General features: G+C 37.7%; 1 protein-coding gene across 1 annotated transcript in view; it reads left to right on the forward strand.

Moving 5' to 3' along the window:
• The window catches only part of CCDC126 (coiled-coil domain containing 126), a 54021-nt gene extending 28601 nt beyond the window's left edge, over nt 1–25420 (forward strand). The window contains exon 3 of the mRNA XM_007447459.1: nt 23622–25420. Coding sequence (XP_007447521.1) covers nt 23622–23806 — 185 coding nt within the window. The 3' untranslated portion in view covers nt 23807–25420. The remainder of the gene's footprint in view (nt 1–23621) is intronic.
• Nucleotides 25421–26362: the final 942 nt, after the last annotated feature.

The raw sequence follows: 26362 nt of genomic DNA on the forward strand, positions 1-26362 counted from the left end.
GTCCCCTTTTTCCCTTTTTTTTTTTTTTTTTTTTTTTGCGATATGTGGGCCTCTCACTGTCATGGCCTCTCCCGTTGGCGGACGCGCAAGCTCAGCGCCCACGGCTCACGGGCCCAGCCGCTCCGCGGCACGCGGGATCCTCCCGGACCGGGGCACGAACCCGCATCCCCTGCATCGGCAGGCGGACTCTCAACCACTGCGCCACCAGGGAGGCCCTACCCTGTTTTTATTGGTACCTGGTGCAGCTATTTCTGGGCCTTTTCAGGGTGGGCTTCTGTGGAGAAAAATGAATTGCTGTTTGATTTTTCTTATTTTTTCAATTTCTTTTTGGTTTCTCTTTTAATATCCAAGTTTTTCAGGTCTGCTAAATCAGTTAACACTCATCCATATGCTTTCCAGCTTCTGGAGTTCTGTTGCTGTTTTCTCCTCTCTTGCTATCTTTGTTTTGGCCCCATGGATTTATGCTTTTTTAAAAAAAGAGAAAAAAACACCTTTACTATTTTGGTAGGGTAGCCACAGTTAGCAGAGGTTAAGTGCCTTGGTTGAGTTTACCATCTTTATCTGGGAATGCCCAAGACACTTTCTGTTTTTTCTTCTCCCACTTATGATGGTGTCTTTGAAGTGACGAGGGTTAGTCTGCATTGGCTCTTGAGGATCAAATATCTATGACTAGAGATGAAGGAGTTGGTGTAAACGGAGATGGAGGTACTTGTGGCAGATACACATGTAGTAGATGTTGTATTGTTTTGCATTCTGCTTAGTCCAAGGACACTGATAGAAACAATGAAGAAGCAATTCTTTTGGAACAAGAGAAATACTTGGAAAAAAATTCTTTCCGCTTGAACAAAATAACTGTGATATTTTAAAAGGTAGCTGTTCTATGCTGCCCATTTGTGTATAACAGCTCAGTTTTGAAAGCAAAATGAGACTCATATACACGTGGTATCCTATAAAATGTATTTTAAAATTTAATGTATGGTGGAGATATTTCAATATCAATGAATATATGCCTGCATCATTTAATGGCCACATGGTATTTAACCAATTCCCTGAAATGTTTTTTGCTTATTTCTGATTATAAAAAAAATTATTATAAGTGTTCAAATATTATAAAAATGTACAACATAGATAAGTAAAAGTAGAGCAGAGAGAGAGAATGTCAGTTAATTTGGCATATATTGGGGATAGCACACTTTTTCTTATAGGGCTAAATAGTAAATATTTTCAGCTTTGTGGGTCATGTGGTCTCCTTTTCAATAAATGAACATGGCTGTGTTCCAGTAAAACTTTTTTACAAACACAGGCAGCCAACCAGCCGTAGTTTGCAGACACATTGTTCGTCAAGCACATTGTTTTATTTTGAAAATGGGATTGTACTATATATACTAGTTTGCAGCTTATTTGTTTTCACTTAATTGTTGTAGCTATCTTTCCATGTTATTACAGATAGGTCTGTCTCATCTTTTTAATGACTTGAACATTGTTTCATTTTATAAATATTCCTTTTTTTCTGCTTATTCTGTAGTAATGGATAATTTATTGCTAACCTTGTGTGCTGGATTTAGTGCTGTGATATATGTGTGTCTGTGTATATGAAGTATATGTGTGAGTGATAAATGTGTGGGCATTTTATGTTTGTGTGAATGTTTCAGAAGGATAGATTTCCTCAAGGTGGAAATTTTTGGCTGAAGGTATGCATCTTAAATTTAATAGACACTTGTCAGATTGCCCTCCAGGGTGGCTCTACCGGCCTACTACCATTCTCCCAGCAGAGTGAAAGTGCCGGTTTCTTTCTTTTTACTAGATTGATTGATTGATTCATGGCTGCATTGGGTCTTCATTGCTGCACTTGGGCTTTCTCTAGTTGTGGCGAATGGGGGCTACTCTTTGTTGCGGTGTGCAGGCTTCTCATTGCAGTGTCTTCTCTTGCTGGGGAGCTCGGGCTCTAGCCATGCGGGCTTCAGTAGTTGTGGCTCGCGGGCTCTAGAGCGCATGCTCAGTAGTTGTGGAGCACAGGCTTAGTTGCTCCGCAGCATGTAGGATCTTCCTGGACCAGGGCTCAAACCCGTGTCCCCTGCATTGGCAGGTGGATTCTTAACCACTGCACCACCAGGGAAGTCCAAAAGTGCCAGTTTCTCCCCACTATACCCATTCTGTTTAATTTTAAATGGCTTCTAATTGTTTTCTTTTGCATTTCTTTGTTTACAGGAGAGGTTGAAAGACTTTCTTGTTTGTTAGCTATTTGTATTTCTTGTATGTGAGAATGAATTGTTTGTATCCTTTGTCAGTTTTTCTGCTGGGAAATTTCTTAATTGACTGAACTTTTATAAAGATGTTCATGCTGTCAGTATACGTAGCAAATGTTTTTCCTCTGATTTTACAGGTGTCTAACAACTTGGTATATTGTTTTTAAAAATCTGTGTGGTTAAACATGTACATCATTTTTTATGGTTTAGTTATATGCTTAAAATGTTTCTTCCAAAACTTACATTCTAATATATTACTTTTTTTTTTTTTTTAACATTTATGTCTGTAATATAGTTGAGATTTCTGATGGAAGCAGTAAGAGATGCAGGGTCTTTTTCCCAAACTAGGTAGCCAGTTATTTTAGTTTCATTACTTAATTTCTATCCTTTCCTCCATTAATTTGGAATGACAATAAGATGGGAATTTCATGAGTTCTGGAGAACTTGAACTTTCAGCCATCTATAAAACCCATTTCTTTCATTGCTACTATACAAAAAGGCTAGTCCATCAAAAATATTTATTGAATGGTCTTCCCTTGAGCTATTTAAACTGATTTTCCTTGTTGGTAAAATAAACATAAGCTAATATATATTTTAAAATGCTAGTCTACAGTGAATTGTTACTATTGCAAAGGCCATGAACAAATCAATTGAACTCTAAAGATTACTGTCTGTAAATCTTGAGCAGTAACTTATGCTTTCTCTTTAAGATAACATTTCTAACTGTCTTATGTCTTATTCTCAGCATTCTTAGTTTTCCCTAAGAAAAGAAGATTTTTGTTTCTTCCCATGTAACATCTCTTTTGGATTCTGGGGTTTGTCTAGAACAATGAATTGGGGGTTCTTGTTCTGATGCCCAGTGACTGTTATAGAACACGTTGCAGTTGACACGTGGTCTCCTACACCTGAATGTACCGCAACACCAGTCTTTTAACCCCTCAGGCTTTCCCATCTGAAGTCTGAACCCGCTTTCTTTTAAGAGTTTTTGTTTTACTATCTACTGTGGTTGCTGAACACTTTAAAAAAAAGTGGACTCCAAAAATATTTTCAGAGAATTGGAGAGCAGTTCAGTATTAATATTTAAATGCTTTCTGAAAATTAAGAAATGCTGCCAGACACAGATAAAAACAAAACAAGATAAAACAAATACCCCTACAGAAGGCTTTTCTCTGTAGCCAAAGAAGGGGCAGCCTAGCAAGACAAAAACTTTTAGACAGGAAACCATTCTCCTCCAGCCAGACACCTCAGAAAAAAGTTGGTGACTGCACCACCAACCACATGATCAAAGGCTGAGGAGCATAGACTTCCCCCTTGTGAGGCTATAATGAGGCATCCAAACTCCCCCCACACCACATGGTACCAGTGGAGACCACATGGGGAGCCAGGACTTCCACCCTCGCATGGCAGTAATGAGGTGCTCATCTCCCTCCCTCTGGGGGTGATGTCAGAGGAATCCTAGTGGAGAGTCAGGACTTCTACCATGGCCCAGTGGTAAAGAGCAATCCCTGTCACAATGTTAGTGAAGAGTACGTGGGCACCTGGAACTCCCACTTCCATCCAGCAGTGATGAGGAGCTCACAGGTAACAGTGGAGGCCAAGTGTGAACCTAGACTTTTGCCTCCACCTGGTAGTAACAAGGTGACAGCCCTCTGCCCTGCCACAGTGGTATCAGAGAAAATTACCTAAAATAGGAAGCTTAAATGAGATCTGGACTTTCATAACAAAATAAGTAAATGTCCAGGTTTTAAGTATAAATCACTTGTCATACCAAGAACCAGGAAAATCTCAAACTGAATGAAAAAAGACAACCAATGACAGATGTTATCTGAAAAAGGGTTTTAAGCAGTCGGCATTAAAAGTGCTTCCATGAGGAATTAATGAACACAAAGCAAGTGAAAGAACAGAAAGCATCAACAAAGAAATAGAAAGTCTCAGCAGATAAATAGAGCACCTAAAGGAAAACCAAATGGAAAATTTTGAACTGAAAAATACAATGATTGAAATGTGTGAGTCAGCAGATTGACTCAAAAGCAGGAAGGAGAGAGGACAGAGGAAAGAATCAGTGAACTGGAATGTAGAATAATGTAATTACACAATCTGAACAGCAGAGGGAAAATAGACTTAAAAAAAAAAATCCCAGTGCTTTAGGGACCTGTGGGATTATAACAAAAGATTTTACATTTGTGTTGTCAGAGTTTTGGAAGGAGAAGAGAATGAGGGCAGAGCTGGAAAAGTACTCAAAAAAATAATGACAACCAACTTCCCAAATTTTGCAAGAGACAAAGACCCTCAGATTCAGGAAGCTGAGTGAATCCCAAGTAGGATAAGTTAAAGTAGTCCACGCCAATATACATTGTAATTAAGCTTCTGAAAACTTAAAAGGGCATCTGGAAAAGAAAAATTTTTTAAAGCACCTAGAGGGACTTCCCTGGTGGTCCAGTGGTTAGGAATCCACCTGCCAATGCAGGGGACACGGGTTCCAGTCCTGGTCTGGGAAGATGCAACATGCCGTGGAGCAACTAAGCCAGTGCGCCACAACTACTGAGCCTGTGCTCTAGAGCCCACAAGCCACAACTACTGAAGCCCTCATGCCTAGAGCCCGTGCTCCGCAACAAGAGAAGCCACTGCAATGAGAAGCCTGTGCATGGCAGCAAAGACCCAATGCAGCCAAAAATAAAAATAAATAAACTTATTTTTTAAAAAAAGCACCTAGAGAAAAATGACACTTATAGTGACAAAACAATTCAAATGACAGTGGATTTCTCATCAGAAGGCCAGAAATTTCTCATCAAGGCCAGAAATAGGTGGCATATTTTGTTTTAAGTGCTTAAAGAAAAGAGCTATCATTCCAGAATTCTATACCCGGTGAAAATATCCTTTAGGAATTAAGGGAAATCAAAGATATTTCTTAGATGAAGGAAAAAAATTGTCACCAGCAGACCTACCCTAAGAGAGGGCTAAAGGAAGTTCTCTCAACAGAAAAGAAATGATAAAAAGGAGGAACCTTGGAACAATCAGGAAGGAAAGAACACAGTAAATAAAAATAAGGGTAGGTCAATAGGTTCCGTTTCTTCTTGAGTTTTCTAAATTATGATAGTTGAAGCAAAAATTACAACATTGTCTTCTAAATGTATGAAGAAGAAATATTTAAGGCAGTATCTTATAAATGAAGTAGGGTAAAAGGATGGTGTATTAGGGTTTTTGATAGAAACAGAGCAGGGAGAGGGAGAGATGGACTTGAAGAAACTGGCTCATGCTGTTATGGGCCTGGGAAGTCCAAGATCTGCAGGGGAGGCTGAAAATCCTGGCAAGAGCCAGTGTTCCAGTCCTGAGTCTGAAGGCAGTCAGCCTGGGGGCAGAATTCTTTCCTGTTCCAGGATCCTTAGTCTTTTTTTTTTACTCTCTTCAGCTTATTAGATGAAGTCTACCCACATTATGGTAAATAATCTGCTTTACTGAAAGTCTGCTGGTTTAAATGCTAATCACATCTAAAAACTACCTTCACAGCAACATCTAGACTGGTAGATTTGTCTAGGTACCATAGCCTAGTCAAGCTGACCCAAAATGAACCATCACAGATGGTAAAGAGAGGTAAAGCTCACTCAAATTGGTAAAATGACTGTGGCACATTATGTATATGATGTAATATCTAGAACAATAACTAAAACTATACAAAGAGAGGCATTTAAAAACCCTACAGAAAAATAAGAATTCTAAAAAATATTCAAATAACCCATAGGAAGGCAGGAAAAAGAAAACAAGGAAGTGAAAAACAGAACCAACAAAACAAAAGATGAAATGTCAGACTTAAGTCCTAATATATCAAAATTACATTAATTACAAATGTTCTAAATATGCTAGTTAGAGGACATTGGCAGACTGAATTAAAAAACATGACCCAAGTATGTGCTGTCTACAAGAAAGTCACTTCAAATTTAATGATATTGGCTGGCTGAAAGTAAAAGGATGGGAAAAGAGATGCAAACATTAATCAGAGGAAAGCAGGGGTGGCTGCATTAATAACAGGTAAAATAGACATCAGAGCAAAGAAAACTACAAGAGTCAGAGAATTAAATTATATAATCATAAAAAGGTCAGCCCACCCAGAAGAAATAACAATCCTAAATGTATCTACAAAAATGATAGAACTGAAAGTAAAAATAGATAAATCTGCAATTATAGTTGAGAATTTAAAGCACTCCTTGCTCAGGAACTGATAGAACCAGACAGAAAATCTGCAAAGATATAGAATATCTGAAGAATGCAATCTAATCAGTGGAATCTTAGTTACATACACAGAAGCTCCATCAGCAACAGGATATACATGTTTTTTAACAGTCCATGGAACATTCACCCAAATAGATACCCTTGGCCATAAAACAAATCTCAACAAATTTAAAAGAATTGAAATCATAAAGAGTGTATGCTGTGACTGCAGTGAACTCAAACTAGAAATTAATAACAGAGTGATAATAGGAAAATCTCCAAATAGAAATTAAATAACACACTTCTAAATAATCTGTAAGTTAAAGAGGAAGTCTCAAGGGAAATTTAAAAAATGTACTGATCTAAATGAAAACACAACATAAAAATTGTGGGACACAACTAAAGTATGCTGAGAGGGAAGTTTACTTTAGAAAAGTACATACCTTAGAAAAGAGTGCATACTTTAGAAAAGAGGAAAAGTCTTAAATCCATAATCTAAGCTCCCACCTCAAGAACCTAGGTTCTTGGGCAAAACAAACCCAGATCAAAGCAGAAGGAAGGAAATGATAAAGAACAGAAATAAATGAAATTGAAAGAAAAACAGAGAAAATCAGTGTAACAGCTTTTCTTCTGAGAGGTGGGGGAAAAAACTGACGAACTTCTAGCAACACTGACCAAAAATAATTTGCCAATATCAGGAATGAAAAAGTGAGTGTCACTGCAGAACCTGCAGACCTCAAAGTCATAATAAGAGACTATTATGAACAGCTCTACACGTAAACACTATAACTTACATGAAAGGGGTCAGTTTCTCAAAAAACACAAACTAGCACACTCACCCAGTATGGAATAGATAATTTGAATAGCTGTATACAGGCATACCTCAGAGATACTCCGTTCCAGACCGCCGCAATAAAGCAAGTCACTTGAAGTTTTTGGTTTCCCAGCGCATGTAAAAATTATGTTTACACTATAGTAGTATTATGTCTAAAAAACCAAATGTATCCACCTTAATTTAAAAGTTCTTTATTGCTAAAAAATGCTAACCATCATCTGAGCCTTCTGCAAGTCATATTTTTTTTTTTTTTTTTTTTTTATTTTTTTTTTTTTTTTTTTACTGGTGAAGGGTCTTGCCTTGATGTCCATGGTTGCTGAAGGGTGGGGAGGCTGTGGCAGTTTCTTAACATAAGACAGCAGTGAAATTTGCCGCATCACTTGACTCTTTGACAGATGATTTCTCTGTAGCATGCAATGCTGTTTGATGCAATGCTCTTTTTTTTTTTTTTGCGGTACGCGGGCCTCTCACTGTTGTGGCCTCTCCCGTTGTGGAGCACAGGCTCCGGATGCACAGGCTCAGCAGCCATGGCTCACAGGCCCAGCCGCTCTGCAGCATGTGGGATCTTCCCAGACCGGGGCACAAACCCATGTCCCCTGCATTGGCAGGCGGACTCTCAACCACTGCGCCACCAGGGAAGCCCAATGCAATGCTCTTTGATAGTGTTTTGCCCACCACAGAACTTCTTTCAGTATTAGAGTAACTCCTCAAAGCCTGCTGCTGCTTCATCAACTAAGATTATGTAATATTCAAAATCCTTTTTTGTCATTTCAACAATCTTCACAGCATCTTCACCCGGAGTAGACTCCATGTCAGGAAACCACTTTTTTTGCTCATCCATAAGAAGCAACTCATTCATTAAAGTTTTTTTTTTTTAATCATGAGATTGCATGATTTCAGTTACATCTTCAGTCTCCACTTCTAATTCTACTTCTCTTGCTGTTTCTACCACATCTGCACATCTGATCGCAGATCACCATAACAAATACAGTAATAATGAAAAAGTTTAAATATTGCAAGAATTACCAAAATGTGTCAAAGAGACATGAAGAGAGCAGATGCTATTGGAAAAATGACACCAATAGACTCACTTGGCACAGGGTTGCCACAAACTGTCAGTTTGTAAAAAATGCAGTATTTGCAAAGTGGAATAAAGCGAGATATGTCTGTAACTGTTAGGGAAATTGACTTATAGTTCAAGAACTTACAAAAAAGAAATCTTCAGGCCCAGATGGTTTCACTGGAGAATTCTATCAGAAATTTTAATAGGGGACATCCTTCGTGGCACAGTGGTTAAGAATCCACCTGCCAATGCAGGGTACACGGGTTTGATCCCTGGTCTGGGAAGATCCCACATGCCATAGAGCAACTAAGCCCATGCACCAAAACTAGTGAGCCTGTGCTCTAGGGCCCGTGGGCCACAACTACTGAGACCATGGGCCACAACTACTGAAGCCCATGCACTCTAGGGCCAATGTGCCACAACTACTGAAGCTTGCGCACCTAGAGCCCGTGTTCTGCAACAAGAGAAACCACTGCAATGAGAAGCCTGCACACCGCAATGAAGAGTAGCCCCCACTCGCCATAATTAGAGAAAGCCCGTGCGCAGCAACGAAGACCCAACGCAGCCAAAAATAAAAAAATTTTTAAAAAATTTCATTAAAAAAATTTTTTAATAGGAATTAGTATAAATACTACACAGTCATTTTCAGAAAATAGAAGGGGAGGGAACACTTCCCAGTTCAATTATGAAGCTAGTATTATCTTTACACCAAAACCAAAGACAGTATAAGTAATTAAAAACTACAGACCAATACCCCTCATGGATATATATGTGTAGATCCTTAGGAAAAACTTAGCAAATGGAATTGGACAACACATGAAAAGAATTAAGATGAGCCCTGAACCAAGATGGCAGAGTAGAAGGAGGTCCTCTCACTCCCTCTTGCGAGAACACCAGAATCACAACTAGCTGCTAGATAGTCATCGACAGGAAGATAATGGAACTCACCAAAAAAGATACCCCACATCCAAAGACAAAGGAGAAGCCACAATGAGATGGTAGGAGGGGCGCAATCACAGTAAAATCAAATCCCATAACTTCTGGGTGGGTGACTCACAAACTGGAGAACACTTATACCACAGAAGTCCACCCACTGAAGTGAATGTTCTGAGCCCCATGTCAGGCTTCCCAACCGGGGGGTCTGGCAACAGGAGGAGGAATTCCTAGAGAATCAGACTTTGAAGGCTAGTGGGATTTGATTTCAGGACTTCAACAGGACTGGGGGAAACAGAGACTCCACTCTTGGAGGGCACACACAAAGTAGTGTGTGCATCGGGACCCAGAGGAAGGAGCAGTGATCCCAGGGGAGACTAAACCAGACCTACCTGCTAGTGTTGGAGGATCTCCTGCAGAGGTGGCGGTGGTGGGGCTGTGGCTCACCGTGGAGACAAGGACACTGGCAGCAGAAGTCCTGGGAAGTACTCCTTGGCGTGAGCATTCCCAGAGTCTGCCATTAGCCCCACCAAAGAGCTCAGGTAGGCTCCAGTGTTGGGTTGCCTCAAGCCAAACAACCCACAGGGAGGGAATGCAGCCCCAGGCATCAGCAGTCAAGCAGATTAAAGTTCTACTGAGCTCTGCCCACCAGAGCAACAGTCAGCTCTACCCACCACCAGTCCCTCCCATCAGGAAACTTGCACAAGCCTCTTAGATAGCCTCATCCACCAGAGGGCAGACAGCAGAAGCAAGAGGAACTACAATCCTGCAGCCTGTGGAACAAAAACCACATTCACAGAAAGATAGACGAAAAGGCAGAGGGCTATGTACCAGATGAAGGAACAAGATAAAACCTTAGAAAAACAACTGAATGAAGTGGAGATTGGCAACCTTCCAGAAAAAGAATTCAGAATAATGATGGTGAAAATGATCCAGGACCTTGGAAAAAGAATGGAGGCAAAGGTCGAGAAGATGCAAGAAATGTTTAACAAAGACCTAGAAGAATTAAAGAACAAACAGATGAATAATACAATAACTGAAATGAAAGCTACACTAGGAGGAATCAGTAGCAGAATAACTGAGGCAGAAGAACAGATAAGTGACCTGGAAGACAGAATGATGGAATTCACTGCTGCAGAACAGAATAAAGAAAAAAGAATGAAGACAGCCTAAGAGACCTCTGGGACAACATTAAATGCAACAATATTCGTGTTATAGGGGTCCCAGAAGGAGAAGAGAGAGAGAAAGGACCAGAGAAAATATTTGAAGAGATTATAGTAGAAAACTTCCCTAACGTGGGAAAGGAAATAGCCACCCAAGTCCAGGAAGCGCAGAGAGTCCCATACAGGATAAACCCAAGGAGAAACATGCCAAGACACATAGTAATCAAATTGGTAAAATTTAAAGACAAAGAAAAATTATTGAAAGCATCAAGGGAAAAATGACAAATACCATACAAGGGAACTCCCATAAGGTTAACAGCTGAGTTCTCAGCAGAAACTTTATAAGCCAGAAGGGAGTGGCATGATACACTTAAAGTGATGAAAGGGAAGAACCTACAAACAAGATTACTCTACCCGGCAAGGATCTCATTCAGATTCAACAGGAGAAATCAAAAGCTTTATAAACAAGCAAAAGCTAACAGAATTCAGCACCACCACACCAGCTCTACAACAAATGCTAAAGGAACTTCTCTAAGTGGGGAACACAAGAGAAGAAAAGGACCTACAAAAACAAACCCAAAACAATTAAGAAAATGGTCATAGGAACATACATATCGATAATTTTACATTAAACGTGAATGGATTAAATGCTCCAACCGAAAGACACAGGCTTGCTGAATGGATACAAGAACAAGACCCATATATATGCTGTCTACAAGAGACCCACTTCAGACCTAGGGACACATACAGACTGAAAGTGAGGGGATGGAAAAACATACTGGAAATCAAAAGAAAGCTGGAATAGCAATACTCATATCAGATAAAATAGACTTTAAAATAAAGAATGTTATAAGCGACAAGGAAGGACACTACATAATGATAAAGGGATCAATCCAAGAAGAAGATATAACAATTATATATGCACCCAACATAGGAGCACCTCAATACATAAGGCAACTGCTATCAGCTATAAAAGGGGAAATAGTAACACAATAGTAGTGGGGGGACTTTAACACCTCACACCCATGGACAAATCATCCAAAATGAAAATAAATAAGGAAACAGAAGCTTTAAATGACACAATAGACCAGATAGATTTAATTGATATTTATAGGACATTCCATCTAAAAACAGGTTACACTTTCTTCTCCAGTGCGCATGGAACATTCTCCAGGATGGATCACATCTTGGGTCACAAATCAAGCCTCAGTAAATTTAAGAAAATTGAAATCATATCAAGCATCTTTTCTGACCACAAAGCTATGAGGTTAGAAATGAATTACAGGGAAAAAAAACGTAAAAAACATAAACATGTGGAGGCTAAACAATACGTTACTAAATTACCAAGAGATCACTGAAGAAATCAAAGAGGAAATCAAAAAATACCTAGAGACAAATGACAGTGAAAACAGGATGATCCAAAACCTATGGGATGCAGCAAAAGCAGTTCTAAGAGTGAAGTTTATAGCCATAAATGCCTACCTCAAGAAACAAGAAAAATCTCAAACAATCTAACCTTACACCTAAAGGAACTAGGGAAAGAAAAACAAACAAAACCCAAAGTTAGCAGAAGGAAAGAAATCATAAAGATCAGAGCAGAAAGAAATAAATAGCAACAAAGAAAACAACAGCAAAGATGAATAAAACTAAAAGCTGGTTCTTTGAGAATATAAACAAAATTGAAAAACCATTAGCCAGATCCATCAAGAAAAAGAGGGAGAGCACTCAAATCAATAAAATTAGAAATGAAAAAGGAGAAGTTACAAGAGACATGGCAGAGATACAAACCATCCTAAGAGACTACTACAAGCAATGCTATGCCAATAAAATGGGCAACATGGAAGAAATGGATAAATTCTTAGAAAGGTATAACCTACCAAGACTGAGCCACGAAGAAATAGAAAATATGAACAGGCGAATCACAAGTAATGAAATTGAAACTGTGATTAAAAATCTTCCAGCAAACAAAAGTCCAGGACTAGATGGCTTCATAGGTGAATTCTATCACACATTCAGAGAAGACCTAAAACCCATCCTTCTCAAACTCTTCCAAAAATTTGCAGAGGAAGGAACACTCCCAAACTCATTCTGTGAGGCCACCATCACCCTGATAACAAAATCAGACAAAGATACTACAAAAAAAGAAAATTACAGACCAATATCATGAATGAATTCTGATGAATATAGATGCCAAAATCCTCAACAAAATACTAGCAAACAGAATCCAACAACACATGAAAAGGATCATACACCATGATCAAGTGGGATTTATCCCAGGGATGCAAGGATTCCTCCATACATGCATATCAATCAATATGATACACCACTTTAACAAACTGAAGAATAAAAACCATGTGATCATCTCAGTAGATGCAGAAAAAGCTTTTGACAAAATTCAACACCGATTTATGATAAAAACTCTCCAGAAAGTGGGCACAGAGGGAACCTACCTCAACATAATAAAGGCCATATATGACAAACCCACAGCAAACATCATCTTCAATGGTGAAAAACTGAAAGCATTTCCTCTAAGATCAGGAACGAGACAAGGATGTCCACTCTCACCACTATTGTTCAACATAGTTTTGGAAGTCCTAACCACAGCAGTCAGAGAAGAAAAAGAAATAAAAGGGATACAAATCGGAAAAGAAAAAGCCAAACTGTCACTCTTGGCAGATGACATGATACTATACATAGAGAATCCTAAATATGCCACCAGAAAGCAAGTAGAGCTAATCAATGAATTTGGTAAAGTTGCAGGATACAAAATTAATGCACAGAAATCTCTTGCATTCCTATACACTAATGATGAAAAATCTGAAAGAGGAATTAAGGAAACACTCCCATTTACCATTGCAACAAAAAGAATAAAATACCTGGGAATAAACCTACCTACGGAGGCAAAAGACCTGTATGCAGAGAACTATAAGACACTGATGAAAGAAATTAAAGATGATACCAACAGATGGAGAGACATACCATGTTCTTGGGTTGGAAGAATCAATATTGTGAAAATGACTGTACTACCCGAATCAATCTACAGATTCAATGCGATCCCTATCAAATTACCAATCGCATTTTTCATGGAACAAGAACAGAAAGTCTTAAAATTTGTATGGAGACACAAAAGACCCCGAATAGTCAAAGCAGTCTTGAAGGAAAGAAAACGGAGCTGGAGGAATCAGACTCCCTGACTTTAGACTATATTACAGAGCTGCAATAATCAAGACAATATGGTACTGGCACCAAAACAGAAACATAGATCCATGGAACAAGATAGAAAGCCCAGAGATAAACCCACACATCTATGATCAACTAATCTATGACGAAGCAAGGATATACAATGGAGAAAAAGTCTCTTCAATAAGTGGTGCTGGGAAAACTGGACAGCTACATGTAAAAGAGTGAAATTAGAACACTCCCTAACACCATACACAAAAGTAAACAAAGTGGATTAGAGACCTATAGAGTGGACACTATAAAACTCTTACAGGAAAACATAGGAAGAACACTCCTTGACATAAATCACAGCAAGATCCTTTTTGACCCACCTCCTAGAGAAATGGAAATTAAAAACAAAAGTAAACAAATGGGACCTAATGAAACTTCAAAGCTTTTGCACAGCAAAGGAAAGCGTAAACAGGATGAAAATACAACCCTCAGAATGGGAGTAAATATTTGCAAATGAATCAACAGACAAAGGATTAATCTCCAAAATATATAAACAGCTCATGCAGCTCAATATTAAAAATATAAACAACGCAATCCAAAAATGGGCAGAAGACCTAAATAGACATTTCTCCAAAGAAGACATACAGATGGCCAAGAAGCACATGAAAAGCTGTTCAACCTCACTAATAGAGAAATGCAAATCAAAAGTATAATGAAATATCATCTCACACCAGTTAGAATGGGCATCATCAGAAAATCTGCAAACAACAAATGCTGGAGAGGGTGTGGAGAAAAGGGAACCCTCTTGCACTGTTGGTGGGAATGTAAATTGATACAGCCACTATGGAGAACAGTATGGAAGTTCCTTAAAAAACTAAAATTAGAATTACCATATGATCCAGCAGTCCCACTACTGGGCATATACCCTGAGGAAACCATAATTCAAAAAGAGTCATGTACCCCCAGTGTTCATTGTAGCACTATTTACATTAGCTAGGACATGGAAGCAACCTAAATGCCCACTGACAGACAAATGGATAAAGAAGATGTTGTACATATATACAATGGAATATTACTCAGCCATAAAAAGGAACGAAATTGGATCATTTGTAGAGACGTGGATGGACCTAGAGACTGTCATAGAGAGTGAAGTCAGAAAGAGAAAACAAATATCGTATATTAATTCATGTATTTGTAACCTAGAAAAATGGTACAGATGAACTGGTTTGCAGGGCACAAATTGAGACACAGATGTAGAGAACAAACGTATGGACACCAAGGGGGGAAAGTGGGCGAGGGCGTGGGGGTGGTAGTGTGATGAATTGGGCGAGTGGGATTGACGTGTATACACTGATGTGTATAAAATTGATGACTAATAAAAACATGCCGTATAAAAAAAGTAAAATGAAATTAAAAAGAATAAAATCAGAAAATCAAAAAATGAAAAAAAAGTAAATGGATTAAACTCCCCAATCAAAATACATAGATTGGCAGAATGGATTTTTTTAAAAAACAGGATTTAAGTATATGCTGTCTATAAGAGATTCACTGTGGATATAATGACACACATAGAAGTTTGGGACCCTAACCAATAGGACTGGTGTCCTTATAAAAGAGAAATAGACACGAGGTGCATGCACAGAAAAAAGGCCACATGAGCATACAGTGAGAAGGTACCTATCTGCACGCCAAGGAGAGACGCCTCTGGAGCAACTAAACCTGCCATAGCTTTGATCTTGGAGTTCCTGTCTCCAGACTGTGGGAAAATAAATTTCTGTTGTTTAAGAAAAAAAAATAAGTATATGGCAGTTTATTTTATATTAGTTTCACATAAGTGATTAAAAGGTTATATGTATGACCCTAAAAAAAATAAAAAGAAATACCGTGACCAAGTGGCATTTATTCCAGGGATGCAAGGCTGGTTTAATTTTCAAAAATCAATCAGTGTAGGGACTTCCCTGGCAGTCCAGTGGTTAAGACTCCATGCTCCCAATGCAGGGGGCACAGCTTTGAGACCTGGTCAGGGAACTAAGATCCCACATGCCACATGGCAGGCATTAAAAAAAAAAAGAAATCGATCAGTGTATTCCATCATTTTAACAGGCTAATGAGAGGGAGGATGGGGTTACTGTAAAAGGGCAACACAGGGATAGTTGTGGTGAAGGAAATATTCTGCATCTTGGCTGTACCAGTGTCAATACTGTAGTTGGGATGTATGTAGTTTTACAAGATGTCACTGTTGGGCTAAACTGGGTAAAGGGTACAGGAATTTCTGTATTTGTTATTGCAACTGTATGTAAATGTACAGTTATCTCAAAATAAGTTATTTACCAATTAAGAAAAAAAAACCTAGCAAACCTGTAAAATGCATAGTCCTTATATTCTAAACATGTTAGAGGGAAGTCAATCTCAGAATTCCTACTAGAAGTGGTTTTAATGTGGCTATTTAAAATGTAGATTATTTGTGATTTGTATTATTCAGTCAAATCCATTATCTAGCTTTTGTTTTCTCACTTAAGAAAAATTAGGCTTATTTTATGGTCCTAGGCATTTAATTTGTTTATAAAGTTTGATGAGAACATATCGATCTACTCATGAGACCTAAACAGTGTGCCTTGTAGCCTTAAGTAGGGAAGTAATAAAATATTTGTTGAATGATATAATTTATTCAGCACTCAGTAGGAGAATGTAGCTGTATTAAAAGTGTAAAAGACTAAACAATTAATGTACATTTAATTACAGAGTTAATGAGGCTTTTGAAACCACTTTTACCTAGCAATTTGCTCTGATATTTGAATTCGTTCATATTGTTTAGGAAGCATTCTTGTTTTATTGCTAGCTTCATAATAAAACTTTACAGTGAGTAATTCACTTTGATAATCAAGAAGTGACTTCTAAGTTTTCTCCCTTGTACAATTAATCATATGTTAGTGGTGGTAAAATATTAATTTGAATTTGAAAAATATTAATAAGGAAAAGTTTTTGACTTAGATACTTTAAACACATTTTTTTTTTATGGCTGCTTTGGGTCTTTGTTGCTGTGTGTGGGCTTTCTCTAGTTGTGGTGAGCGGGGGCTACCATTCGTTGAGGTGTGCTGGCTTATCATTGCGGTGACTTCTCTTGTTGTGGAGTACAGGCTCTAGGCACGTGGGTTTCAGTAGTTGTGGCATGCGGGCTCAGTAGTTGTGGCTCATAGGCTTAATTGCTCTGTGGCATGTGGGATCTTCCTGGACCAGGGATCAAACTTGTGTCCCCTGCATTGGCAGGTGGATTCTTAACCACTGTGCCACCAGAGAAGTCCCACACTTATGTATTTTATTTTCATTAGTCATTTTTGCATTTTACTACTATTTTACTACTACTATATTTACTAAGAATTGAATTTCTTTTTGTGTACACATGGCTATTTTCATTTGTATCTGCCTCTCTTCACATTAAGAATATAAATAATAAAACCTATTGAGATATAAAGAAGAGATAAATCAACAGAGACCTATAAGTATGGGGTCCACAAAGGCACGTGTACTTGGTGTTTGTGCTGGTCCTTTTCCTGGTTGCCTTCAGATTTGTTCCTTTACTTTTCTCTGTTTTGTATCTCAAGGGAGGGTGATTCTAGTAGGTGGCACTTTCTAAGTTCCTAAATCAACTAGCTACTGCCTGGGTTCAGCCAATGAGAAGTACTGGCAGGAGTTCGGAATGTAGGAGGAAAAGAGAGACTAGGGTGTTTTTCTCCCTTTCTGCCTCAGGTGATGTCTCCTTTGTAGTGCCACCTTCTGCCAGACAGCCTCCTTGGCTCTGTTATTCCACTAGGTGTCCTTGGACTTGGGCTATTGTAACATTACTGATTTTTCCCTCTGTTCCTTAGGCTTGGGATGATAGTGGCTTCCTGCTGTGCCTCACAATCTCTTGATTATGTTTATTGTAGCAAGAATCTTTTTATATCCAATATCTTTAGTATATTTAATAGCATTGTAACCTTTTTTGTTTTGTTATATTCATTCGTTTGTTTTATTTTTTAGATTCCATTATATCCTCCTTTTGATTTTTGTATACTGTGGAATAATCAGGCTAGGTGCTATTTTGATAGTATGTGTGTTCTTATGTGCCTTTGTATTAGCCTGTTTTTTGTTATTTTTCCATTAAACTATTTGATTCTTCTCCCAGAGTAGGGAAACTTAAAGCAGGAGCAGAACAACCTTAAAGGGTTTTATTTCCTAAGTCTGTTTCTTCATGTTAATCTCAACCCTGATACCACCTACCAAGCATGAATCAGACATTCAGCAAATGTTCATTTCCAACATTTGTTGACTGTCTACTATGTGATAAAGCATCAAGCTGGATGAGCTGAGTAAAAGGATATGGTACGGTCTCCACTTTCAGGTTGTTTTTAGGGGTTCTGAACCGGGTCCCGTGGTAGGAGTTCTTATTGCTAGCACTTTCAGTGATAGGGCTTTGTGGGGAAGTACTGTGGACTCCCATATAGTGTAAACATATAATTCCCATAACTATATAGTCACATGAAATGTAAACAGAACATTGTAATGTGAATCTAGAGAAAGGGTGAGTTTTGCTATGTTCAAAGGGATCATTGTGGTTTTTCAGCTAACTGATTTTATATCATCAAACAAGGTAATTTAGATTTCTTAGTCTTTTAAAATATTTTATTAAGACAGTTGATTTTAGGGCTTCCCTTGTGGCGCAGTGGTTGAGAGTCCACCTGCCGATGCAGGGCACACGGGTTCGTGCCCCGGTCCGGGAAGATCCCACATGCCGTGGCCATGGCTGCTGAGCCTGTGCGTCCGGAGCCTGTGCTCCACAAGGGGAGAGGCCACAACATTGAGAGGCCCGCGTACCGCAAAAGAAAAAAAACCAAAAAACAGCAACAAAAAAAGCAATTGATTTTAGAAAATTTGAAAGGAGGATATATGATAATTTAGAACATTGTTAAAGTAATATATAGTTTTTTCTGATTAAACCCAACTTTTCCTTTGAGTACTTTTTTGATGGAAAACTAATTACTTAACTTACAAATTATAAGTTTAAAATAAAATGAATTTTTCCAAAGAGAATTGGTGTAAGCATTTATCAAAGGCTGTGGACACCACTATTCTGCAGCATTGTAATAAAATATAAGCAGGAAGCTCAGATATATGCTACATGGATTTTAGATTGGAAACGTAGTGGCCTTTGTCACTGTTAAAACCCAAATTATTTGTAATAAAAAAACCTGACAGTGGGCTTCCCTGATGGTGCAGTGGTTGAGAGTCTGCCTGCCGATGCAGGGGGCACGGGTTCGTGCCCCGGTCCGGGAAGATCCCACATGCCGCGGAGCGGCTGGGCCCGTGAGCCATGGCCACTGAGCCTGTGCATCCGGAGCCTGTGCTCCGCAACGGGAGAGGCCACAACAGTGAGAGGCCCGCATACAGCAAAAAAAAAAAAAAAAAAAAACCTGACTGTGTGTGTGAAAAGTAAAAAAGTGTATGCGTGTAAAAAGTAATAACATAAAAGGGAAAAATTATTGTGGTAGGCTGAAGATATATATACATTTCCTCTAAAGAAGCAATAGTCAAATGCAATGTATAGATTTCATTTGAATTCTGATTCAAGCAAATCAACTGTAAGAAGACATTTTCCAGATAATCAGGAAAATCTGGATATGGACCAGGTGTTAAACTGCTTAAATTAAGAAATTACTATAAATTTTGTTATGCATGATAATAGCACAGTGGTTAAGTTATTTAAAAGTTAAAGGTGCATTCCGAAGAGTTTACAGTGAAATGACATGATGTCTGGGATTTGACATAAAATACTGTTGGAGAAAAAAGGTGGAAGGGAAGAGATGAACCAAGAATGGCAAAATATTGTTCATTTTGAAAGCCAAGTGATGAGAATTAGGTCCATGAATACTCATTATACTATTCTATCTCTGCTTGTGTATGTTTGAAATTTTCCAAAATTAAAATTGAAAATGTTAAAAAAAAAAAATCATGAGGTACAGTATATCTACTCACCATTTAGACACCATAGCGGTAAATATATATATATGTTCTTTTTGCATCCGCGTTGTAGTGGAAAACCCTGAATTTGGGGCCTTGGAAGGAAAAGACTGGGGTCTGAATTGTAGTTTTCCTACCTGCTAAAAATGTTTACTTTTTTAAAAATAAATTTTATTTTATTTATTTTAATTTTGGCTGAGTTGGGTCTTCATTACTGTGCATGGGCTTTCTCTAGTGCAGCGAGAGGGGGCTACTCTTTGTTGTGGTGCACAGGCTTCTCATTGCAGTGGCTTCTCACTGCGGAGCACGGACTCTAGGCACGTGGGCTTTAGTAGTTGTGGCACACAGACTCAGTAGTTGTGGTGCACGGGCTTAGTTGCTCTGCGGCATGTGGGATCTTCCCAGCCCAGGACTCAAACCCGTTTCCCCAGCATTGGCAGGTGGATTCTTAACCACTGCGCCACCAGGGAAGCCCCTAAAATGTTTACTTTTTCAGTCTATTTTATACGGGAAAACAAATAGACATGTATACTGAATATTACAATAACTAATAACAAGTAAGGTTTGTTGAGGCCTTGTGTACCACACATTGAACTAAGCCTTACGTATCGTTTAATCCTCATTACTAATGAAAATATTAAATAATGTATGGGAAAAAAATCCTGATATGCACATATACATGTATATGTATATATATGTACAGACACAAATATATATATATATATAAATATATAAAATACATATACATTACAATAAATTTGTTTGTATTTGATTTTAAAGAATCCCAACTTTTCCTTTAATTGCTATTCCTAACTATAACTAATCAGTGAGTAGGCTGTACCTTTATAATTCATGTCGCACTTCAGTTTGGTGTCAAACCTCTGAGGGCTTTAGCTTCATTTTATGTTAACATGATGGTAAGCTTCGCACCCCAGTCTATTCTATGTAGCCTTCTCTGGCCTGGGTTGCCTACTTCTTCAAATATTATACATGAGGTGGCTGCCAGGGAAAAACAGATTCAGCAGTTATCTTTTAATCTTGTTGCTGGAAGATTCTTTAAAACATATATTTTTTAACTTACCAAATACTATTATAACTCTTGATTGAAAGGTCTTAATAAAGAAATGCCCCCTCTCCCTAATCTTTTATTTTGAAAATTCTCAGTCTACAGAAAGTTAGGGAAAATTATGTGGTAAACATCATATATCTTTCCTCTAGATTCATCATTTGCTAAAAATTTTTCTATATTTTTATCTTTCCTTCTCTATACAAATATATATGCTTTTAGGGGGTACTATTTGAAACAAGTTGTACATATTATGACATTTTATCCCTAAATACTTCTCATCAAATAATTTTTCTTATACTTTTTTTCTTGTGCATACCCACTAAACTAGAATATTTAAGTGTTCGCGATGAATGATGCCAAAAGATACACTGCTTGATTTCCTCCATCACTAGACTTTCTCCAAATAGTTTTTCCCCTCACTTTATATTACATTGATTTTTTTGTTGATTTACTTCTAATCACTTTTTATTTAATTTTATTTATTTTTTTGCGGTATGCGGGCCTCTCACTGTTGTGGCCTCTCCCGTTGCGGAGCACAGGCTCCGGACGCGCAGGCTCAGCGGCCATGGCTCATGGGCCTAGCCGCTCCGCGGCATGGGGGATCTTCCCGGACCGGGGCACGAACCCGTGTCCCCTGCATCAGCAGGCGGACTCTCAACCGCTGTGCCACCAGGGAAGCCCTATTTCTAATCACTTTTTACAACCACCTGCTACCACTACTCTCCCTACTCCTTTCTGAAATCTGTATTTCTTTTTTCACTTTAAGAAAATTATGGTAAAATGTATGTAACATAAAATTTGCCATCTTAACCATTTTTTAAAAAAATTATTTTATTTGTTTATTTTTGGCTGCGTTGGGTCTTTGTTGCTGCACGCGGGCTTTCTCTCCTTGCAGTGAGCAGCGGCTACCCTTCGTTGGGGTGCGTGGGCTTCTCATTGCAGTGGCTTCTCTTGTTGCAGAGCACAGGCTCTAGGTCGCTGGCTTCAGTAGTTGTGGCTCGCGGGCTATAGAGTGCAGGCTCAGTAGCTGTGGCGCACAGGCTTAGTTGCTCCACGGCATGTGCGATCTTCCCAGACCAGGGCTTGAACCTGTGTCCCCTGCATTGTCAGGTGGATTCTTAACCACTGCACCACCAGGGAAGCCCTGCCATCTTAACCATTTTTAGGTGTATAGTTCAGTGGCATTAATTATATTCAATGTTGTACAGCCCTCACTACTACCTAAAACTTGCATCACTCCGGACAAGAAACTCTGTAACCTTACCATTAAGAAGTAACTTGCCATTCCCCCCTTCCCCTGGTCTTTGGTAACCTCTAATCTACCTTCTGTCTCTACGTATTTTTCTATTCTAGGTAGTCCAAATAAGTGGAATCATACAGTATTTGTCCTTTTTTTGTCTGGCTTATTTCACTTTGCATAATGTCTTCACGGTTCATCCATTTTGTATCATGTATCAGAACATCATTCCTTTTTATGGCTAAATAATATTCCCTGTATGTTAATACCACATTTTGTTGATCTTTTGATATACTGATGGACGCTTAGGTTGTTTCCATCTTTTGGCTATTGTGAATAATTTTGAAATAAACATTGGTGTACAAGTATCTCTTTGAGTCTCTGCTTTCACTTTTTTGGGGTAGATACCTAGGAGTAGAATTACTGGGTCACATGGTCATTTTATGTTTAGCTTTTTGAGAAACTTCCGAACTGTTTTCTGTGGTGGCTGTGCCATTCTGTATTCCTACCAGCAGTGTATGAGGGTCCCAGTTTCTTCACATTTTTGCCCGTGCTTATTTTCCCTTTCTTTGATTATAGCCATCCTAGTAGACGTAAAGTGGTATTTCATTGTGATGTTGGGTATCTTTTCATGTGCTTATTGTTCATTTGCGTATCTTCTTTGGAGAAATGTTTATTCAAGTCCTTTGATGATTTAAAAAATTGAGTGGTTTGTCTTTTTGTTGTTGGGTTTAGGAGTTCTTTATATGTTCTTGATACTAAGCCCTTGTCAGATATATGATTTGCAAATATTTTCTTCCATTCTCTAGATTGTCTTTTCACTTTCTGGATAATATCTTTTGATGTCCAAAAGTTTTAAATTTTGATGAAGTCCAATTTATCTGTTTTTTCTTCTGCTTCTGCTTTTCCTGATAGCTTAGTAACAGAAGCATCAGCAACTTTATGAGTTGTTGTTAAATGAGTTTTCCCCGGATCACAGATTAGGGTTTGAGCTGCCTTTTTTGGTCCAGGACCAACAAAAAATAACAATATTAGTTGCCACTGACTGAATACGTAATATGTGTTAGGTGCCATTGGGAAACCTGAGTAAAGAGGATTCTAAGGAAGCAAAGGGTCAAAATTTCATTCTTTCCAGGTAAATTCTACTGAAACCCTTTAACCTCCCAGAGAGATTAGAAGATACAGTCTTCCGCATCATTTTCTAGTCAGAACTAGTACCTGTACTGCACTGATTGGGTTCCTGGCATCTGCTCTGGATCCTGGGCTGCCCCTAAACTTCAGCCTGTGGAGGTTCCAGGTTTCTTGTTTCTACATTTCCTTGAATTTCTTAGTTAGCTCAGCTAGCTTTTTACCTTACCTGCCTAGTCCACAGTCGTCTTTACAGACTAAGAAACTCAAAGTAAATTGGTTCCTTACAGAGGGACTAACATTTTAAACCAGCCTTTACATCTGTTTTATTGCACTAGAAAAGTAAGTTTCCCCACATTTATAACTCTGAAATTCCGTTAGGAAGCTCTGTATGTGATGCTATTCATTAAAATAGTTAGGCTTTTTCTATGTGTGGTATGAGTGCTTTCCCTCTAGTATATTTTCTTTCAGATGACTCGATAATTGTTCCCTTTTCCCCTCAAACTATGAAAACACAAATATTAAGTGCTCTATCAGTCTTTAATATGGTTTATTCTCATTTTTTCCCCCTAGCTGATTTAAAAAGAACAATTGCTGTCCTTTTGGATGACATTTTACAACGCTTGGTAAAGCTGGAGAACAAAGTCGACTATATTGTTGTAAACGGCTCAGCAACCAACACTACCAATGGTACTAGTGGGAATCTGGTGCCTGTGATGACAAATAAAAGGATAAATGTTTCAGGCAGCATTAGATAGCAGTTGAAGATCAGCTTGTGCTGCTACGTTCACCGTGGATTATATCCTATGGCAGAAAAGCTTTTATATCGCTGGCTAGCATAGAGTAATACTTTACAATAAAACCTCTGTGCATTTTCAAGGAATATGCTGGATTCATGGAACTCTAATTCTGTATATAAATTTTAAAAGTTATTAGTTTGCTTTCAGGCACAACTCTTCAATGCTGTACTATATCCTTAAAGGGAATTTGGTAACATGGTTGATGTAGTAAGCAGGTAGGTGATCTTTGAATAAATCTTTGTGTTTGAGATCAAGTTGAAACAAAAACACTGAAGGACATGGATTCATTTCTATAAAATATTTATTTAAATATATGACATGTTTTTCAGACAAGTGAAGAATATTGTTACTGAATCATTGTCATTTGTTATCAGTAGATGTGACTTTGACTAATACTATTAGAAAATGTGCTTACTTCCAGTACTTACTATATTTTGTTATTCAGATTATGAGCAGAGAGGAAGGAAGTATAATGTTGAAAATAATGTTTTGAAATCATGACCCAAAGAATGTCTTCATTTGCACTATCCCTTCAGAATAACTGGAGGTTAATTATTGTATATTGTTAAAAATTACATTTATAAGAGTATAATCTTGAAATGGGTAGTAGCCACTGTTCGTAACCTATTCTAAACATTGGGACAATTAAATATCATTAAAATAGTAATCTCTAATCTCATACATAATATTTTCTTATATACTTATGTTCTGAAGAATAAAAGATTTTTATGATGAGATTAAAAATAAGTATTAATTCATGATTTTCATATACATGAATGTTAACTTAAAAGTGTAACCCTTTGATTATGGTGTCAAGAAAGCACATTATTTCCATATTCTGGTAATTTTTGCTTATATTGGCAAGGGAGAGAGAAACTGAGATATTTGTGAGACTGGGACTCTTAAGGACTTTAGCCAGATGTATATAATAAAAGTATTTGTGTTGCATTAAATTGCTTGGAAAATGGTAACATTATAGTACGTAGAATATCCTGCTTTATGAAATTTTGGATTTGTATAATAGATACGTTAGATATTCATTTTATATAATGAGCACTTAAAAATAATTAACGTTTAAAATGTAATTTAAATTATGAAGATGGACTATGTTTTCAGGAAAACAGCTATTCTATATAGCACAAGAGATTTTAATCTTGGGTAATTCTACTATAGAGCAAAGTACACCTTTATTTAAATTTACCTTTTAGCAAATTTAATTGCCATATGGTGCCCTATGTTTCATAGTATTTATTCTCTATAACAACTGCTTAAGTGCAGCTAGCTTCTAGATTTAGACTGTATTGAATTTAGTTTTGGATATTGTATTGTTCATTATTACAATGTGCTACCAGACATAGTAGCAATAATTATAATGTTTTATTAAAGTAAGTATGAGAAAATATTTCATGAAAGGTATCTTTCCAAACTCTTCCCTGTACCCTACCTTTATATGAAGAAATTATTTATATACCATTTCCAGGTAAAGTTTGGAATAATTGTTCAGTCTCTCATTAGATGTTGACATTTTTGTTTTTGTTTTCAGGGATGAAATAAAATTATTTGTACTTTAAAGTGTTATCATAAGTTTTTTCTTTAATGGTGATTGTGCACTTAATAAATGGTAAATGATTAAAAGGAATCTTAGATAATTTGGGTTTTGTTCCATGAATTCCAGATAGCTGTTTCAAAAGAGAAAAATGGAAGATTGCCTTGTTCAGGTTAGGAGAGTCTGAGTTTAGGGACTGATTGGAACAAATCTGGGGATTGTGATTGGAGGTGGTTCCTAGGCTTCTACTGTCAAGTCGAAGTTTACTGGTGAGTTTTTTTTAATTTAAACTTAAATTTTTATTTTATATTGGAGTATAGTTGATTAATAATGTTGTGTTAGTTTCAGGTGTACAGCAAAGTAATTCAGTTATACATAAACATGTATCTATTCTTTTTCAAATTCTTTTCCCATTTAGGTTATTACTGAGTATTGAGCAGAGTTCCCTGTGCTATACAGTAGGTCCTTGTTGGTTATCTGTTTTAATAGCAGTGTATACACGTCAATCCCAAACTCCCAATCTGTCCCTACCCCCCACCCTTCCTTCCTGTTAACCATAAGTTTATTCTCTAAGTCTGTGAGTCTGTTTCTGTTATGTAAATAAGTTCATTTGTATTTTTTTTTTAGGTTTTGCTTATAGGCTGATATCATATATTTATCTTTCTCTGTCTTACTTCACTTAGTATGATAATCTCCAGGTCCATCTGTGTTGCTTAAAATGGCATTATTTCATTCATTTTAATGGCTGAATAATATTCCATTGTATATATCTAACACACCTTCTTTATCCATTCCTCTGTTGATGGACATTTAGGTTGCTTCCATGTCTTGACTATTGTAAACATTGCTGCAATGAACATCGGGGTGCATGTATCCTTTCCTTTTTAAAAAAATTAATTAATTTGTTGATTTTTGGCTGCATTGTGTCTTTGTTGCTGCATGTGGGCTTTCTCTAGTTGCAGCGAGCA

Source organism: Lipotes vexillifer, unplaced genomic scaffold (genome assembly GCF_000442215.2).
Source record: "Lipotes vexillifer unplaced genomic scaffold, Lipotes_vexillifer_v1.1 scaffold474, whole genome shotgun sequence".
Classification (NCBI taxonomy): Eukaryota; Metazoa; Chordata; class Mammalia; order Artiodactyla; family Lipotidae; genus Lipotes; species Lipotes vexillifer.